The following is a 22,342-nucleotide window of genomic DNA, read 5'->3' as shown; positions in this document are numbered from 1 at the left end:
GGAGAAGCATATTCCATTTTAGTGTTTCAATATAAGTTTTAACCTTTTGATGATCCTATGAACGTTCATTGTCATGTGACAAGATTGATTTAACAGACCTTCTTGATATAGCGCTCGTTTCTCTTTAAATGTCCAGCTCAAGCGCAGAAGTTGAGTTTGATAGCATGCCCATGTAATCGTCTCGACCGGTTTTAGCAACTCGTAACATACAAGGCTGAGTTGTTTCAACCTTATACTCAACAAAACTTTCACTCCATTAAAATTTGGATTCATTGTAGGTGCAAAAAGGTTGATGTATCCTTACGACTGCTTTCGCTGGAGGTCCTCATAGTGAATTCACTTTCGTCTTCAATAACTCTGACGTTGGAGGAGTTGCTGACATTTAAAAGATACTGTTCAATGTTTATAGGCTTTATTTCAAATATTTGATGTGAAAGACCTTGTCATATTATCAACATTATCTTTAATGTATTTATTTTATATTTTAATTTTTGAAGGAAGAGTTCGAAACTAAAGAATAGCCACTGACGTATTTTGGCTTCGATGCATGCGCGTTTTGCATACAATTTTCATATTCTTGCAACATACGCATATTCTTGACACCTCTTGAATTTAGTCTGATTTTTTTCATTTAGTGGATGTAATATAAACTATTAGTAAATGAAAAAACTTTTATAATCAGCAGAAATGTTGGTATGTGAGTGGCTAGAACAGATTGTTTATCTCACTAGAAAATAAATCTAGAAATAGATGAGACCTATGATATATTTTTAAATTATTATTTTTTATTATAGCAACCTAGTAAATGAACACTATTAAACTATTTGTTATTATCATAATTTACTACGGTTATAAAATTACAATGTACTTATTCTACCATAGACTGTTTGGGCACATACATCTACGTCCCTGTTTCTAATACGCACTAAGTTTTTTTGCTTATAACTTGACTGAACTTGATCAAATAGTTTTACATTTTTTAATCTAGAAGCTAGATGACCTAAAAATTGACATACTGATGGAGCTTCCGTTCATGTCTTTGGGCTTAGTCTTTGATAAATTAATTGAGAGTCTCCACCTTCAGGTCCTTATGCAGATAGTAATTATTATATAGTGGCATGGCTGAATATCTATCCAATAAAAAGTACATTTTTTTGTAGTTCAGCTTAAGTACTTCACATTTTTTCTTAACATAAAGCTTCCACCTAAATTTAATATCAAGAATCATGCCAAGATATTTGTTCGCATTTCCTTACGGATCTACTTATTGAATTATATATAGTGCATTGAGCTTGGGCTTGATTGTTGTGTTGGTGAAATCAATATGCACTGATTCATTCTGATGTACTCTGTCAAGCATCGTGTTTAGGCAACAGCTGTATAATATTTAAATATAAAACTTGCCACATTTCGTCAACAAAAGTCATCATCGAACCAGTAAAAGAATCATTTGTTTCTGATGTTCCAAATAATAATACTGATATTCGCTGATAAAAATATGCTAACCTTTGAAATCTAGAAAAAGAGCAATCTCAATATTAAAACAATCTGAGGATGAGTCCTATTGGGCAAAAATATTAAACAAAGACTAAAATAAATACTGATAATCACTGTATGTTAGTAAAGTTCACCTTTATTTCGGACATCACATTCGTATCTAAAATATATTGCATTCTAAAGGTTCTCTATAATTCATAATGTAATTTGCATGGATAATGTTAGAAATGGATTTTTCTCTAATACACTGTATTAGCTGTACCTTTACTAATAATCCCCTCTACCTCCATTAAATCAAATAACGACGTATATACGATCAGTAGTTCCACTCTAGTAAATTGAATTTCTCTTGGGCACCACTAAAGCATGGGTTACTTTGTATAATACAGGGAAGATAATTTCCAACTATTATTTTATTCTCACTATAAAATATAAAGTGTAAATGAAAATATTTATGAGATTTTATTTCAAACCAATTTAGTTACAAACCAAAGAAGTTACCAGCACTTTGTAAGTGTTGTGTAGTTTTTTTATGGTTTTTATTTTAAATTTCCTGTCACGTAATATATAATAGTATTTATGTATAACCTTATACTACAATTCTTCATCTAAAACTACACTTTACCTATGGGGAATAGACAAAACAAAATTAACACCTTTGAATATACTATATAATGTTTCATACTCGGCTCGTATGAGATGCTCAGTTTACATACCAAATCTTGTGGGTTATATTTCAATATATTATATGATGCTCTCAAAATTTGAAAATAGGTAAATAATGAAATTATAATTATTACTAGCATATTACTAAAACTGTATATACTCCAAAATGATAATGTACCCACACTAATAGCAAAAGAGATCCATTCTTAGTTAAAGAAACGTCAGAATATCATTAAACAAAGTCCCTAATCAGCACAGTTGCTCAACATAAACATAATTTAGAACAGAGACTGAAAAGCAGATTTCCTTATTCAAAATAATTGGTATATTGGTATTGGTATTGGAATATTTTGGTACATGGATAGGACAACATACAATTGTATATGGTCTAATATCTTTTATTTGTAACTTAAATATATATATATATATTTTGTTGAGGGCTAAAACAACCATGCTTCGTCAAAAACCAGCTAAAGTAATTTCTTTATAAACTATAAAAAATAGCTATTATATTTAATGTTAATAGTCATTTGGGGGTAGCTTAAATTAACTACTCAAATCAAATACAACTAACTTCGGCAAAAGAAAGGATTTTAATCAAACAATAAAAATAACAAACAAATAAAATACATTAGGAAACTCTATGTCTAATGTTTGAACTAAAATATAAAATTAAATGTTTCTTATACTATAAAAAAAACTCATTGAAAAAACTCTATCTTAATTTAATATAATCCAACGACAAATATTTTTTAAGATCATTAACTAATATTAATGAGAGCTATTTGCATTATCCTAACCTCCCTCTAGAAACGTCTAACTCCTGCATTAATTATACTGGGGTGTTGACTTTATTCAACTAAAACTTTGGTGTTATCTCATCAAGCTGTAAATATAATAAATCTTTGTTTATTAAATTTTCAGATATATATTAAAATGGAGATATGAAGAATATAATATTTAATATAAAATGGGTTATGACTTAATTAACAATAAATATTGATTATTACATGAAAATTAATTTTATTTCAATCCAAATATCGTACTAACTATTTATAACATTTTGTCATAAACCCTTTTTTTAAGGAATGTTGAATTATAGCCTGACAATTTAATGTCTTTGTTTCAAATTCCATTTCTGTAGTACGATTTGTCCTTTGCTTCAAAATAGGCCTCAATTTCGGCGATGACCCCTTCATTCGACGAAAATTTCTTCCCAGCGAGGATTCCTTTGAGATCAGGGAACAGGAAATAGTCGCTCGGCGCCAGATCTGGAGAATACGATTGACGAAGAAGCGAAAACTCGGTTTTATTACGCTTAATCATCTTCAAACACTGCTCCAAATTGTTAACTCTGCGTTCACCGTCTCGGTGCTCATTTCACCACATCTAAACTTAGCATATCAATCCTTGATGGTTGATTTTTCTGGGGCAGCGTCCGAAAACTAGGCATCAAGCCAAGTTTTTGCTTCAAAAGCAACATTTTATCAACACGCGAAATTCCTTTTTATCCATTTTTTTTTCACAATAACAAAAGTTGCTTCACTCAAAATGCCTTACTTCACAAACTAATGATCCGACAGCTGTAAAATTTATACACATCTTTTGAGCGTTAGGGCTAACCAAAAAACATATGGATTTAATTCTAGTCGCGCCATTACTCGTTAATATTTATTTACTATACATTATACCATTCGTGGAGAAAGCACTAAAAGGTTATAGCAATACTCTTTATTATCTTTCCTGTATTAAGTTTCTAAACATCCCGATAATTCAACTCAATTTATCAAAGATCCACTGACAAAGGCGATATATCATGTATTTGCGGATTTCTTCCCTTGTATTAAGAGGTCGTTTGTTTTGATGTAGGTGTTGGAAGGTTTTCAATTTATTTTTACACCGAACAACAAATGGAAATATATGATCCGAATTGAACGAAAACGCTCAGTTGGCATAAATATTTTTATTTTTCCAAAAGGTATTTTTGTTTTAACTAGCAATGTTTAGTTAAGAAAATATGTGGGGGCAATAATGTAATTTCCATGTTGTTTTGTTTCTATTCTATGTCTATTTATCTTCATCAATTTTCGTTTGATCAATCAATATTCAATAAAATTGCCACACTTGGCTATTAAAATTTTTATGTTTTTACATCTGAATGCAAAATGTGATAAAACACTTATTTAGAATTAACGGATTTCATTATATTTAAAAAGCATTAGAAAGTATCGTCTGTTTAGTCGTTGTAACAAATAGCCACTCATTACAATTAAAATAAACCTATTTTCTACAAACTTAAAACGTTCTTTCAACTTTACACTAGAAAGAACGATAATAATCCACATGATGACTACTTTCACATTCTTTTAAATCAGATACCATTGAAATTTTCAATTACAAATGACCCATTTGTTACTCTCTGTTATAGTATTTTCTATTTTTATTGTTATGACAGCAATTATAGTAGCAAATGCAAATGCAAATTGCATTGTGAGGAATGTAATAACATTGTATTCAGCGAACATCAAGTCACCTAAGGGTATACTCACTGACTAGAGTATAAATTTGAAAAAATCGATTTTTCTTTCATATTTTCAAAGCTTAACTTTTTAAGAATATATACTTTAGCATATTTCAGTGATATACTTGTTTTAGTGACGCGAAATTTAATGATAGACGTTTATATATTATTCCATTAACGGTTTTGGTTATATTTTAAAAGCATTGGAATGATTGCATTGTCTGTAAAGTCGTAACTAGCCACTTTTCCCATTAAAATAGACCAAATTTCTAGTAAACTAAAACCTTTTTTAAATATTACACTAAGAGAAACGATGTTTTTAATTCTGATAAAATCCACATGATCATTAATATTAAATAAATTCTGCTTCAATCCAAAATGCTAGGCGTCATCTTAAATGCACCTTAATTCATTTCATATTCTTAAATATATATCGAGGCATATGAACGATATATTTTGGCATTCTGTATTCCTCTTTCAACCATCTAGTTGATTCTCTTCCAGGCCCTTAAAACTAGAAACTTCGGACTTGCAAGGGTATAAGTGTCATCGATGTGTAGCATAATCTGCTTCAATTTCCTCATTAATTATATATAAAGGAAACGCCTACGAAGAAGACTGTAGAAGAAGTAAATTGTTTACTGACGAAATTATGATGGTTTCAATAAAACCCGAAAGTGAATCAATTAACAAGTGCGAAAAAATGAAAAAACTTGTTGATGTGTATAATTTATATAATCCGAAGCGTTCGAAATCACAAAACCTTTTATTTTACTATAAAAACTATAAAAATATAAACCAAACCCTTAGACCTAGACGTCTCACTCAATACACCATTAAGTGAAACATATACATTCAGTCGTCATTGCCAGGACCGTATTAGCCGCGCTATATAACATCTCCTTACTAAAGAAATAATCAAAGGGATATGTATGGACATTATTCCGTCCAGACAGCTTATAGTTATCACAAAATTATTTGTGAATATCGCCTGTATTTTGGTCCGTGAGTTTACATTTGATAATTTTACCAATTTTCAATTGAGCAACCGAACTATCCACCTTTGATGGTGTCATTTTGATGTCCAAATTCCAATACACTGGGCTATCTCATAGCCACTTCAGTACGCTTTTGGTGGCTTCAGTTACACTAATCCCAGGAAGATATATAGCAATATACAGAATAAAACGCGCATACAGAAAACATGTATGTAATTAGAAGTTTTATAAATTAAATATATATATATATATATATATATATATATATATATATATATATATATATTTAAAAAAGTCAAACACACAATGTAAAGGGGGCTGGCTTTGATACAACAGCACTAGATCACGTATATACCAGCCATTTATCAAGTTCGCTCTTTGGAAAAATAGAAGAACCACGTTATTGTCCGTATATTCGTAGCATTCGTTACCTTTGTGAAGTACATGGGCGGACGAAAAGCTTTCCTTCATAAATTAGATATATTAGACCAACAACCTCATATTACTAAACGAAAAAAGAAAAGAATGAAACAGAGTATGCGACATAAAAACCCGGAAATACGTCCATTTAATAAATGAGTCTGGAAATTCGGATACAAGGAAATTCGTTAACATTTTGGTACCAATTTCACTAGTAACGATAACAAAGAAGTCTCAATAACATTAAAGAATCTGTAAGAAGTAATTAATTAATCCATATTCAATTTAATTATTTCTTTAAAGGCGGATAAAATCAGTTTATTTTATTACCAGCATTTTTTCTGTTTTAAGTTATAGAACAATGTTTCTCTGCAAGTATCTTGTGGAAATTACCCATAGGTAATAATCTTTGAAAAGATAAATTGGATCATTTCATTAGATTGAAACAAATAATTAATAGCAAAAGACAAACGTTTTGTTGAAAGAGAAGTTTCTTTCTACTACATACTGTCGTATTTTATCATTTTGGTGCATTAACTCACTTTATTATATTATATCCTCGATTATATTATGTTTCTTTCTTGTTTAAATTGCAAATAAAAGTGATATTTGTCTCCAACCAAATATTCCCGTAATGAAAAGTTCTGTTGTTGTCACAGGTCTTTCAATATTTCTAGCAACTCTCGCTATTATTGAAGATCAGCCGCAGGCATTTTGTGTTAACTTTCTATTATCAGAATCTTTCTACGTGTTTTCAAGACAGATTGTTGTTTTCCATCCAATATTTACTCGAAAAATATGTCACAATCACTGTAATCTGCGTCTCTTCTGAATATATTAATCGATTATGATTTATCACTTCTGTCATTCAGAGAAAAACCTACAGAATGTTTATTAAACGTCGCTCTTGAATAGCTTACTGTAGACAAACTTTTTTAAATACTATTTCCAAATACTTGCACTTGTCTTTAAATCAGATTCCTTTGATATTTACAATAGCAAATGTCGCAACTCTTGCTATCTGTTATAGTATTTTCTTCATTTATTGTTAAGTCTTATTATTCTACCTGAAGAGGATTTTTCAAAATTTAAATTATTTTTGATAATATAGCTTCTTTATCGACGTGCCTTCTCTCGCTACTACTGAAGATCAGCTACAGACATTTTGTGTTAACTTTCTATTATCAGATTCTTTCTAAGTCTATTCAAGACAGATTGTTGTTTTCCATCCAATATTTACTCTAAAAGCATGTCACAATCACTGTAATCTGCGTCTCCTCTGAATCTATTAATCTATTATGAATTATCACTTCTTTCATTCAGCGAAAAACCCACAGAATGTTTATTAAACATCGCTCTTGAATAGCTTACTGTAAATAAACTTTTTTAAATACTATTTCCAAATACTTGCACTTGCTTTTAAATCAGATTCCTTTGATATTTACAATAGCGAATGTCGCATCTCTTGCTATATATTATAGTACTTTCTTCATTTATAGTTAAATCTTATTATTCTACCCGAAGAGAATTTTTCAAAATTTAAATTATTTTTGATAATATAGCTTCTTTATCGACGTGCCTTCTCTCGCTACTGCTGAAGATCAGCTACAGACATTTTGTGTTAACTTTCTATTATCAGATTCTTTCTAAGTATATTCAAGACAGACTGTTGTTTTCCATCCAATATTTACTCTAAAAGCATGTCACAATCACTGTAATCTGCGTCTCCTCTGAATCTATTAATCGATTACGAATTATCACTTCTTTCATTCAGAGAAAAACCCACAGAATGTTTATTAAACGTTGTTCTTGAATAGCTTACTGTAGACAAACTTTTTTAAATACTGTTTCCAAATACTTGCACTTGCTTTTAAATCAGATTCCTTTGATATTTACAATAGCAAATGTCGCATCTCTTGCTATTTGTTATACTATTTTCTTCATTTGTTGTTAAGTCTTATTATTCTAACTGAAGAGGATTTTTCAAAATTTAAATTATTTTTGATGATATAGGTTCTTTGGTGACGTGCCATCTAAAAACGAAACCTTACACAGGTTTGTCTCAAGACTACCTTTCCTCAAGACGGTTGACATATCTCAAGTTCTACTAAACCGATTTACTTAAAATTTGGTGTGATAATTCCCTATGTATTCCTCTAATGAATCAATGATAACATTAATTAAAAAATGAAGTTTTCAGACATTTGAAAAAAATGGTAGAAAACATTATCGTTTCTTCGAACAAGCGTAATTTGGTGAGGACAAATTTATTTGATTTTTTTTTACTTTGATGCAATAGAACAATGTGTAGAGAAAGCTCACAGCAAGTCGAAAATATATAAATATTTTTAAATTTATAAATCAGAATGCCTTAACAATTTAGCTGTTTGTCATTTCCAATATTACGTTAGGAATTAAATTAAAACTAGGGTGACTTCTTTGTACTTTCTGAAGCAACTTATTTAATTAGCTATTAATTGTTGTGCCGCCTATATACTTATGAAACGAATCTATTGTTTGGAAGATATGTCTTCCCATCAAAGAAAATTCTTATTTTGTTCACTATTAACGTTAATTTTCTCTAAAAAAGGCGATTAATAACTTTGCAACTAATTTATTTCAAAATAAATCAAACTGAGACAATAAAAATAATTGTTAAAAAAATTCATAAAAAAGTATATAACTATTAAGTTCTATAATGAATATTTGATTGGTATTCACGATACGCCATTAAATATATAACAGTTAACGAGGGAAGATATTTACTTACCTGTATGTGGGGACTGGCACTCTGTTTAATGGAGGCGGGAGTATTTCTGGTCCCCACAATGGCCAGATAATCAATTAGCCGAGGACAGAGGAATTGCTTTTCGGTGCCCATCGACATGATGCTTCAAGACTGTGGCGAAATTCGGTCAACTACTTGTTAGAATCGGTTTGGTCGCGATTAAGGTCACTATCATATTGTTTCGCCGAATATCTGCAACAATAACAATCGTTAATCAAATTTTGTTCGAATATATCAGGTAATTCAATAAGTTTGATTCTATATTCTTAAAAATATTTATTAAATCCATAAGTGAAACTGCGCCGAAATGGAAAATCGATTTTTACATAGAAACTTTCTGAGATATAGACCAAGAAAGTCAGATGAAACTAAATCTAACGAATATAGCGAATATCACAACTAATCCTAAATAAAACGAATTTTTACAAAATAGAATATACGTGGGAATGTTCATTCACTGAAGTTGTTCAAGTTTACTTGTGATCGAGAGAAATATGGATAGGATATTATGTTAGGTCAAGGTTCTGCGAAAGTGTTATGGGATATGATGGAACAGTAAAGAAAATAGAGAAAAAGAGACGTTTTCTTGTTAAACTAGATTATCCAGCTAGTATCAAATGGTCTTTTGCTAATGTTGCAATTGGAATTGTCGTATTTAGTTATCTAACGCGAAACATAAAAGGTTAAAATGTTATAAGATGCCAAGGGAGAACCCTACACTGATCATATTCGTAAAGATTTTCACGAATGGAATATCTGGTTCTAGATGGGCATTCATGTTACTCCTAACGCGTGAACTTTTGTAATTGAAACACCAAGAATTGTATAAGTTGTCTCAGAGACGTACTTGTACCAAAATAACTCTGCACCATAGAGGCAAACACTTCGAACTTGGAGTTTGCTATTTCCGTAAATGAGCGGCCATTTCCTTTGCAAATGGCGTACTGGATTTGAAATGACTACTGGGATCTTCGATAGAAATGGAGACTGAGGTGTGTGACTCTCTGGTGCCAGAGGTTAGGAGCTTTATCAGAGGGAGACGTCATTATGCTGGTCTTTGTACTAATCTAAATCTAAAACCGCCTGGTACTACTCATCTAGCGTGCGGGAATATTTATGATGGCCTGAAGAGTTGTAGTAGTCGCCAGAATATTTTATCACGGTTAAAAATCACTAAATGTAATGAATAACCTTTACGTCAACACCATTATACCAAATTAAAACGTATCGCAATATTGACCATTTACAAATAAAAAATAATTATGGACTTCATAGCTACTATATTAAGTCTCTTTTTAAGATTTATTTGCACAAATTATATGTATTAACAAAAATGAGTTGTTTTCAATTTTTTCTCCAAATAATCCAATCATTTTTAAAATAATATTGAACAGATTGTGCCAATATTGTTATTATCAGGGACTGTCAATACAATTATTCCAAATAAAATTCATAGCTATATAGGCTTTTTAGAAATAAAAAATAAATATGGACCTAATAGATGCTACATTAACTAGAATTTTACGATTGATTTATACAAATTATATTTATTAATTAAACAAAAATTGATTGTTAAACCCCTTTTTTTTCTAAATAATCCCAATCATTTTCAAAATAATATTGAACAGTTTAACTATTCTATTAATATTATTTTAGTATGTACAATTAGATATTAATAAATATTTCCTTTCAAAAACTTTATACTTATATTTTTTTACGTTATAATTTTAGTATGTTTTCATTGCTACTTGGTTTACTTTTATAATTAACTTCTTTAATTTTAACTAGTTCGAGTTAAATTCAATTTAACCTTCATTTTATTTAAAAAATATATCTCACTTATTACTAAATGTCCTTACAATATAATAAGAAATAACTGAGGGACATTATAAACTAGTTTAGTATATTTTAAAAATAACTTCAATTGCCGGCTTGGTTGGCGCAGTGGTAAAAGCGACAGGACGGTCCAACTACTGTTACGATAGTCGCGGGTTCGAATTCCACAGGCGCGTGGTCGTAAATTCATGTTTGCGATTGTTTAATATTTGTGATTGTCTTAGGCAAAATCCGACAATGAAAATGATCCCAGTCACGCCAGTAACCAGGCTGGGTAAGACCGAATGTCTTCTGGGATGATTTCTAAGTGGGTCACTCGCCAGTCGGTAAGCTTAATGCTTGGAGGACCGTGGATCGGAGCCCAAGTTAAACAGTAGGTCCAGTCCAGATAAACCCTCGTTGGTTAAAAGAATACTTTAAAATATAAAAAACTTTAATTAATATTTATTTTAAACTATTCATTTTGTATTTTATTATGCGTTTTCTTTTTTTTTCTCTCTTTTAGTAATCCCTTTATATTAATTTCGTTCTAAATATATTCCTATCTTATAATCAAGAAAATGAAAATATATTTTTTCCACACTCGCTAAATAAAAATGCTCAAGAATTTGGTCTATAATTTTTCCGTCATATTTTGCAAGGTCAATTGATTTCGTCTAGCCTACCCACAACGCAACAACTGCTTTATAATTTGTCGCGTGGTAAGAAAAGGAATATGAGAAAACTAACAATAATTAGTAGAGCACAAGCCGCCAATATGGCGGCCTTTTTAACCGATCCCGACGGAATTTTCTGCGTAAAAAAGCGGATGGTTACCGAGCTAAAAAAAGGTCCCCTTTAATTGCATTTCTTGCGGATCCCATATAAACCCCTGATTATGGTAATTCTATAATGGAGATTGCTTTAATCTATATTGTAATTGCAAATTCGATTTAGTATTCTGGCAAACTAATAAATCCTAGTTCGGGATCATATTTTCCTGAAAATATTTTCCGGTCTAATCTATTTCGGGTACGAACTGCACCAAACTCGATTACCATTATTTCTTTTACATATTATGTATTGTTGTAAATATAAAAAATGTATAAGAACATATCGAATGAATAAAATAACAGGTCAATTGAAAGTCCCCTACCTGACATATAGATGGCGCTACTAGAATTAAATCCGTATATTTTTAAGTAAGCCCTAAGCCTCAAAAGGTGCGTGTATAAATTTGACAGCTTTCGGATCATTAGTTTGTGAATTATAGTATTTTGAGTGAAACAACTTTTGTTATTGTGAGAAAAATGGATAAAAAGGAATTTCGCGTGTTAACAAAATATTGTTTTTTGACGGGACAAAATACCGCTGAAGTAAAAACTTGGCTTGATTCCGAGTTTCCGGGCATTGTCCCAGGAAAATGAACTATCAAGGATTGGTATGCTAAGTTTAGCCGTGGTGAAATGAGCACCGAAGACTGTGAATGCACTGGATGCCGAAAAGAGGTTGTTACCGACGAAAACACTTTAAAAATCCACAAAATGATTCTGGAAAACCGTTAAATTGAAACTGAACCTGAATGAAATAGCAGACACTCTGAAGTTATCAACTGAATGTGTATATCATATCATTCACAAATATATGGCCATGAGAAAGCTCTGTGCGAAGTGGCTGCCACGCGAGCTCACTTTTGACCAAAAACAACGACGAATTGATGACTCGGAGCAGTGTTTGAAGAGAATCAAGCGTAATAAACCTTTTTTGAGTTTTTGCGTCGATATGTTACAATGAATAAAACATGTCTCCATCATTTCACTCCGAAATCCGATTGACAAAGCATGGGAAAACGCAACAGTCGCCTGCTAAGATTATGGCGTCTGTATTTTAGGATACGCGTGGAATTATTTTCACTACTTACTTTCAAGGACTACCTTGAAAAATGAAGGACCATCAACAGCGACCATTACATAGCGTTATTGGACAGTTTGAAGGACGAAATCGCCGAAAGACGGCCGCATTTGAAGAAAAGAAAAGTGCTGCTTCACCAAGATTTCTTATAACCGTGTCAAAAATCCATGAGTTGGGCCTCGAATTGCTTCCTCGTCCACCGTATTCGCCAGATCTGGCCCCCAGCGACTATTTCCTGTTCTCATATCTCAAACGAATGCTCGCTGAGAAAAATTTTTCGTCGAATGAAAAGGTGATCGACGAAACTGAAGTCTATTTTGAAGCAAAAGACAAATCGTACTACGAAAATGGTATCGAAAATTTGAAGGGACGCTATAATCATTGTATCACCCTTGGAGGGAATAATGTTGAATAAAAAATATTAAATTTGCCAAAAATATGCGATTTACTATGGCAGACCTCGGACTTTTCAATTGACCTGTTAAATTCCATTTTAAATAAAAAGTTAATATTAAACAATATTGAGAGTGAAACAATATGATTTTGTGAATGACTTAACAATTTTTAGTTTTATGAAAATGATTTTTATTGCGAATATGAGGACTTTTGATGAAATTTTGATGATTTGAATGAAAACTCAAAATAAAAAAACCTGTAAGGGTAAAAAATTATGTTCCGCTATACTCTTAGAGGCAGCACATGCCTTTGATAAAGCATGTCGTGATGGCCTTGTTTAAAATTTACAGAAAAAGTTACCGAAACAGCACACGGAACTGTTGAAATCTTATAGTACAGCCAGAATGTTTTGAAACAAGTATAAACTACTCTACAATAACAAAAGCTAAGGCAGGTGAGACACAAGGAAGTATATTGGAACCTATTCTTTATCTACTCTACAAATCTGATATATCACCAGCGGAAAATATCATGATGCCTACATATGCTGGTGACACATCGGCTCTAGCTGATGCAGACAATAGCGAAGAAGTCGCACGAATTTTATAACGTGCAAGTGAAAAGAAAGAATTAATGAAAGTAAATCTGTGTATGTGGAATCTATGTGCAATGGATTAGTTGGCAACAGCTAGTAACAATGTAATAAATAAATTTGAGACAAATTCTTCTAGCTAAAAAATAATTATCGCTCTTGAAGTATTTGGTTAATGTATTATTGTTATTAAAAGTATTGCACATTTCTTTTAATAAAATATTCATTATTCAAATCACTTTAATAACATTCGTTAACATAAACTACGCTTTAATGGATTTGAAGTTTGAGTTAGTCAACATTAATGAGTCTCTTCTGTATCATAAATGATACTATATAGAAATATATTTATATATTATAGGTTAAGTAATAATTAAAAAAAAACCTAACTAATCATCATTACCCTGTTATGGTATTTTTTATTATTATTTGATTTAAACTGTTGTCAAAAAAAAGTGCTCTATAAGGCTGTCATAATATTGATAAGTATATATAATAAAACATAATTAATAAAATATAATATATGATTTTAATCTTAACATATGATTAAATTTGTAATTTAATTTTCATGTATTTGACAACATTGTCATAATAATCAATCCATTCTATTTATTTCATATATGAATTACTTTATTGAAAATTCAATCTTGGAGGGATATGCAGAATTAGCCTTAAGCATGAGATTTGAAAGACCTCAAGCTTACAGATATCAGACTGTAACAATGTCCTAGTTTCAGAGTCATACAGAAGGATTGATATAATAAGCGTTGAATAGAAACACATGGTTTAATTTTATCATAAGATTATTATCTCAATATATTAAAAACAATGAGCTGAATTTATTTCCAAGTTTTAATAATGATTTATAAAAACCAACCCATTATAAAATATAAAGAAAAATCGAGAGATATATAATTATCCGATTCATATGACGCGAAGAAGATTACGTCTTAATGTTTTATGAGATTCGTATTCCAGTGGTGCTACGTTAAACTTAGATAATTCATTAAAATTTGAATGGGGCTTTGTCGATAAAACAACGATAATGTTAACTCTCGGAAACTTCTCGAGAATGATTCGAACGTCTTTGAAAAAGTTCCCGATATTGTTAAAAATCTCTGGAAAGTTTTCTCCGTTTTTTAATAGATTTCGTATTAACGTTAATACGTGTTTAGATTACGAAATAATAAAATTTGTCAATTTATTGTATATAATTTAATCAACTTCAGTAGTATAACCAGCTTAAATATTGCCAATCGCAAGTTCTCCATCTCTATTCTGTATTACTGTCATCAGTCTAGTCATTATAAAGCTAATTTGAACCTACGGGGTACAAATATGGGGTTGTAACTAATACATCAGGCCCACTAGTAATTCAACGCTGCCAAAAGTTCTACAGTTAATCACAAATAAGAACGAAGATCTGCACGATGCTATCGAAATCAAATGGATAAAAAAGATCAAATAAGGCGGATAAATTACAGCAACATGGAAGCAATAGAGATATTGGACAACTCGCAGGAATTTAAAAAATTGAAGGGAATCATAATACATGAACTTGTATAGCGTATAAGTATTTTTCTTAACATTAGTTTAAGTAATTTAGTTTTATTTTAATTTGGTAAATAAATACTGATGTATTAATCCCGTACTCATCTTGCTTGTGTATTAATGCAAGTACAACAGAACAGTAGTAATAAATTAATTTATAAATTAAGATTGTACTATGTACGATTGTAATTAATTTTAAAAAATTTCGGCACCAGACGGCAATCATGGACATCTTTTGAGGCTTCCATATAAGGCTTATATATTTTCTAATTATGTAAGTTACTATTCATCTAAGTCAAACGTTTTTAGTCAAAATAAGTGATGATTTAATGGAATAATTTCCCGCAAATACGGCTAGCAAATTGGATCCCATTTAGGCGTTCTATGTAAGTATTCACAGATTTTGCAATATATATGATCAAACGTTGTCTTGTTTCAAAATTCTTTAATTCCTATACAGCTAGAAGCCTTCACAAAGGACATTTTTGTTAAAATAAATAAAATATATTAAAAAATACGTAATATTTAGAAATCGTCCGAATGATCTTGCTATTGATGCCTTAAAATATACAACATATATATATATATATATATATATATATATATATATATATATATATATATATATATATGGGTTTACAGCCACTGTTGCTAAAATATGTTTTAAAAAATGTTTTTTAACTCCTATAATTGCTTAATCAATACATTTGTTGATTACATAACATCATTTCAAAATGTAGATACAATATATAATTGAAGAAAAACTTCTTTAGATTCGAAACAGATATAAATACACCAGACAGGTATAATAACTCTCGAATAAGACGATTTATGATTTTTATATTTAAACGTTCCAATCTCGTATCGATTTTTCATATACTGAAAAAACATAATGAATAAACATAAGATAAATCTGTATAATGTGGCTGATTCTCCAGTAATCTATAAATATCCTCAATCTATCTAGATCTACAAATAAGGTCAGGTAATTGTCATTTATCACAGCTTCCTAATTAAGTAATGACTTTTTGTTCAATAGGGGTAACTGTTTACCAGAAGATATCTATCAGAAATGGAGATGAGAAGTCTGAAGACATAGTCGTTAAATAATCCAAATTTGCAATAACAATAATACTAACACGTCTGCTTATCAGTTCAGAGTTCCCCTACAGGTGCAACATGAAGTATTCAGTAGTATTCATGATTATTTTTTCCATCAAAAAATATATTACATTTAAAATGTACCAGTATATGGAACTTTCAATTTTTTTGTCAAAGTACTCTGCCCGACTGGATGGAATACGATTAAGGAGAAGCTTTTATCGCTCATGTCGTTTCCACAGCTTACCCCGTGTGCTGCATAATTTAGTTTGAACTTTTTTTATTACCAATAGACGATTTACTTTACGATAAGCGAAAAAGAGGGCTTTATATATAAAGGGAAACATTGTGGTAGAGTCTATAAAGGCGAGACCTGTTAAAACAAAATAGAAAAAAATATTCCATCCTCGTTATACCATGAATTGCTATTCATACCAATTATTTTATTGGTTGTTACGTAGCAATTTTAAAATATTTGTTATTAGTCACAGTAAATAAAGTCATTTGTCTAGAAAAGCATAGCTCCTAGAAGGGCGCAAAAAATAATCGACAAAATGCTAAAAAACCTCGAGGAAATATCACTAAGCGTCGAGGTCGAGTCAACAAAAGAAAAAAGCTTAAAATAAGCCGAAGTAATAATAAAATAATACTCAATAATTTTAAAATGTTTACACTTATAACATACTCAAGTTTTATTATACATCTATTTTTATTTTATCAGTTTAATTATCTATTTTTCATATAAGAAAATATAATTTACGTACCTTAGTTGTTTCAGAAAAAGTTACTTTACATCACCTTTAACACAACTAATGCTAGTAACATAATCATCGATTCAAAAAAGTGTGTTGCGACATTCAGTAAACAGCAATTTAAACAAAAAATGCCAAACAATTCCAGACCTATGTGGGTTATTATCATACGTTGATAACAGTCCATTCGTTACCCAGTTAGTTGGGAGCTCAAATATACGTTGTTTTATTCAGATGTCACGTGCGTTCCGAATAATTAACTGATAAAATAACCGAACAATTTGGATTTGCATTTTTGCTGAGATTCTGTTTTTATTTATATTTTATTATGTAAGGATAATATGATTACACGGAAAAAATCGGAACAGATGAAGGTATAGCAAAAACAGCCAAAAGACTGGTACTGGACTGGTACATAAAAATAAAAATATTTTAGCAAAAGAACTAAACCGACTTAAAAGATTAATAAGAAACTCACTAAAAATTAAAAAATAATCAAACTTAGAATTTCAGCACAAAAAAAAACATTTTAAAATAAAATATGTACATTAAAATAACCGTTATAATAACTAAAAACTCACTATTTAGTTTAATACCTGACTAAATCTATTTATGTATTTACAATACTATTTTAATTACTACCAACTGACTACTTTGTAAACTACTACTAAAATTATATTATTATTTTTGTATTTTGAGCTCGGCACCGACTTACAAGTGGTCAGTTGGTAGTAGGTAAAATAATATTGTAAATAGATAAAATGATTTAGATAGGTGTTTTTCGGATTTGACATTCAGCAAAGTGGAGAATATGGGGTGTAGCACTTCCCATTTTAATGTCTCCAAGTATGTTTTTACTGGTTTTCCAACAGATAATCGAGGGTTTTCTTACCGAAGAATAACACTGTTGTCTTTGCTCGTATTTCGGATGTTCTTCAAATCCTCGTCGTCAAAGAGTCTTGGCTATCCAGAAGAGCTCTTTGTCTTTGGAATCAAAATCGCCATCTTTAAAACGTCAAAACCAATATTCACATGTTGAAATCGATGGTTTGCTAGAAGCTTTTAGTAAAATGTTAAGTATGTTAAAAAAAATTAACTAAAATGCAAAAGTGAAGTCTGTCAGTGAGACTTCAGCATTAAGTTGGTTACAAATGTACAAATGAGTAATATCGTTTGTTGTAAATCCATTAAAATTAGTTTATAGAATAATTTTTAAATTTTAGTGAACTAAACTTAACTTTGGACTGTTGGTTAGTCCTAAAACTAAATTTTAAATCGGTCTCTTTAAATTTAGACTTGTATCAACTTTGATACGAACAAAATCATTAATATTCTTAAGATTAGATTATAAATTATGTATATACATGACATAATACATGGTCCTATTTTATTTTTTGTAACCTTTGTATAGTAAAAGCCTTTTGTTCCCTGTGCGACCTCAATCCAATTTTTCACTTTCGCATTTTCTTTCTTGCCTCCCGCCGACTTGTTTACTTTAAATATACCGTCAAATTTGAAATATTTCTAGAGCTTCCCCGTGGTAACTTTAACGGGCAACGGAACGGGCTTGTTCAATGCGAAACAGAGACTTATATTTCGTTTTGTTGCTATCAACTTAACCTAGTGATTTATCGTTTTTATCGATAGCAGGATTTTAATTACGCTAAATCTCCCTTGATTTTGTAGATATGTGTAGTTAGTGATTGTGATATAATTCGGAAGCCTCATTGTTCTCTCTTAATAGACTAAAACGACTAAATTAAAATTTAAAATTATGCGAGCTAAACTCTCAGCCCGCTAAGTTTGTTTATATATTTTGTGCTTCCGATCTGACAGCTTTTCCAGGTTGCTTCATTTACACGTTTTTCTTTTTACTAGAATATATTTATTTGTAGCGCATATTACACAAAAATATTAACCCTAAAATATCTTCCACGATATGAGCTTTAATCAGGCCTCCAGGTTACCCCAGGTAACTCTTAAATACCTTCAGTATAGTAATTTTCCTGGTTTGTTATATATAATTTTCAAAATTATTTCACAATCCTTAGGAGTAATTCAAGAAATTTAATGAAAATGCAAAGAGAGTCATAAAAATTGTAATCTTTATAATATTATCAAAAGAAACATGTTATCAAAATGCTTTCCCAATTTCGATATGCTATATAAAGTATAAAATATAAATTTATAAAATATGCGATATGAAAACTACTGAATAATAAATAAAAAAATTCTGTTATATTATTTGTTATATTTTCTATTTCTATCTAAAAAAATAACAACTTTTTTCTTAATAGTATAATTCCAAACGCTTGTTTCATCTCCAAGCGCATTTCGTGTTTTTAAAAATATGCCTTAATAAATTGAGTTATGAAAATGTTCTCATGCATCTGCAGGAATTTATATAGAACATGGAAAACCGGAGCGTTTGTAAAACTCGGGCGCTATTAAAATATCTTCCCGATCTAGAAATGTTAGGAATCTCGCTTGAATGATGTTGTCGCAACATTTTCGTCATATTTCACGAGTTTAAAACACTCTCGCAAAATTAATTTTTGTAATTTATTACACGACGAAAAAGAAAACCATTGAAACAACAAATTTTAGATTAAATATCTAATAAAAATGCTCTCTTCTTCTCCTACATTTTAATCGGAAATTCCTTAGCGAAAATTTTAGCTCCCTTTTGATGAAAAAATGAAACGGGGCAACCACTTTACAGAGCCTTCTCAGAGCTTTCTCATAGTTAAATATTCATGATATATAAAACAAATACGTTCTTTTAATATCTTTGCGATGTTAGCTAACTCACGCAACTTCACTTTTCGATCATTCAAAACGATTCTGAGGATTATTTTGATATTGCCCGGTGTTACCATTTCATTTGAACGTCCACTGCGTTCTGCATCATCGATCGAATATAAGAGTCAGTTAACCGACGTTTTATTGTTGATTCTGATAGAGCAGAGTCCTTATAACCCTTTTCCAATCATTGCTTCTTTGAACGGTATATTTTCGCATCAAGAAGCAGTATGAAATTAAAACTCGCAATTGTTTTTAAGCCATTGTTTTGAAAAAAACAAAAATAATCGCTTTCAGCACAATAACTCAAAAACTTATGTTTAAAAGCAAACAAACAAAAATGTAAAGTCTGTCGGATCTGCTAGTTTATTTATATTACATTAACATTGTCAACTAAACTAAGTTGTTAAATTTCGTCAATGATTTATACAATCAAAATTTCTACCGAAAAGGAAATATTTGGAGACAATAAACGTCTAACGACCCTTATATTTCAGTACACCTCTATTCGTTGTTCCCTATTTAACCTAGCTTGAAAACATAATTTACCATTAATTCGTTCGTTAGCACATAATACAAGAGAGCAATTAAAATCAGACGGTTTGCTCTATTTAACTTCAATAAATTCCGTATCTACATAATGCTGCCGGTTAAGCAGAAATTGTTATCATATTTGGAATATCCACGTTAGTTTATTTAGGTCTCGGCGAAAGCTGAAGTCTCTAAAAGGAATTTCCCTGACCCAATTATTTCCTTCGACAAGGGATTCCCATAAGCTCCGTTCCATATTAGATTGTCCTCCTTTCCTTTATACATTCTATGTGTAAATTTAATACGGATATGGCGTCATATTTACCCTAGTAGTATTTTAACTCTTAATCAGCTCCCACCTATCTTTTAACTCTATTATTTTTTCTTCCGCTATTCTTGAATACTAAAAATAACTTGCCTTTTAGTCATTCGTTGAATTAATGAAGGTCTCTAATTCAATACTAATCTTAATATTAATTTTTTAGGGCTAGGAATTAATTATTATGATCAGTGCCATCTATTAGAGCTAATTTTAATATTAATGATTATCTACAGTGTCAGATTCGGTGGTTGTTATTTGCGATAATTCATCAATTTTTATTATTTAGTTTCAAGAGTTTAAAAGTTGCTGGAAATGTACAGGTTACACTTTATTTTATGTATTTTCAGAATATATTTTTTCAAATTCCTAACAATTTACATGAGACATGTTTCATTACAACTTCTCTGCAAACGAAAACTTAGGAATAAGAGTCCAGTGTTATTTGAAAAGTTATAGATTAACAACTAAGAGACCATAGAAAAGAAGAATCAGAAAACCAACTTCTTCCTTCAAATACAAAAAGGAAGTAATGTTTATATCAAAATATGATCGCTTTAAACATACCCAGTTACGAATGTTGATAAAAGTTGATGTATAACTAAATAATTTAATAGTTAATTATTTTTAATAATCAGCCATCTAAATTATTCGTAGAAATTAAAATTTTCTATAAATTCGTTTAAATGAACCCATTTTATTAGTTTTCTTTCCTTGATCTATAGATAATTAATCAAATCAAATTGGTATATTATTCCGATAGTATTTATTTCAAATTTTAATAAAATCCATTATATTAATATTGTTAAGTTAATAAACGTGATAAATATATATATATATATATATATATATATATATATATATATATATATATATACATAATTCTTCTTTAATTTGGTTGTTTTTCAATCCAACTAAAATGTATCAATTTATTTAAACATTAGAGGTCTACCTCTACTCTATCTACTCTACCAAAATTTATCTATTTATTTTTTATTTAATAATAAGCCAAATTATTGATTTAGCGAACACTGAGACCTTGGACTATTATTTATAACAAATTTTAATGTATTTTCTTTATGCCATATAAGCAAACAATCAAATATATTATCTATGAAATATATCTCCAGTGGGTATTATCAATGAACTTACGTGTTTAGGTCAACTAATTATATAGTAATATATAAATGTCATAAAAATAATGAGGCTTCATTATAAAGGTATTGAAAATTTCCTTTATTGAATATTGTCAGAAATACATATAGTCTAGCCAAGGTAGCAGTGAGCAGTAAAATAAAATGTTAAAATAAATGATTTTTTTTTAACATGAACATTTTTATTTCATTTTTGATTTCAATTTCAATTTTATTTGCATTAGAATATTGTAATATATAAAAGCTAATACAAACTAAAACTTTTTAAGTCTGCTTTTTGACGCCTTATATATATATATATATATATATATATATATATATATATATATATATATATATATATATATATATATATATATATATATATATATATATATATATAAATATATATATATATATATATATATATATATATATATATATATATATACATATAACATTTTTTTGCGATATTAAACATTACCAAAAACGTTTAGTATATTTGAAGAAAAACAAATATATACTAATTCATGTAGGTTCGTTGGAAGT

The 22,342-nt window shown here is 29.9% G+C and overlaps 1 protein-coding gene across 14 annotated transcripts in view; it reads right to left on the bottom strand.

Annotated features, from left to right (window-relative positions):
* Rab3-GEF (Rab3 GDP-GTP exchange factor) overlaps nt 1-22,342 on the bottom strand; it is a 95,090-nt gene that overhangs the window by 56,879 nt on the left and 15,869 nt on the right. For 12 of the 14 annotated variants that reach the window (XM_076398270.1, XM_076398273.1, XM_076398274.1 and 9 more), the window contains exon 2: nt 8,873-9,082. In XM_076398270.1, coding sequence (XP_076254385.1) covers nt 8,873-8,989 — 117 coding nt within the window. In that variant the 5' untranslated portion in view covers nt 8,990-9,082. Of the gene's footprint in view, nt 1-8,872; nt 9,083-17,020; nt 17,134-22,342 lie in introns of those variants that run through there. The other 2 variants (XM_076398271.1, XM_076398277.1) reach the window with 1 other exon arrangement.

This window comes from Rhynchophorus ferrugineus, unplaced genomic scaffold (assembly GCF_030347505.1).
Source record: "Rhynchophorus ferrugineus isolate W39M unplaced genomic scaffold, kcgeb_rfMv2 rfM3, whole genome shotgun sequence".
Lineage (NCBI taxonomy): Eukaryota > Metazoa > Arthropoda > Insecta > Coleoptera > Curculionidae > Rhynchophorus > Rhynchophorus ferrugineus.
Note: the sequence above shows the minus strand (reverse complement) of the source record. Positions and strands in the feature narration are given on the sequence as shown.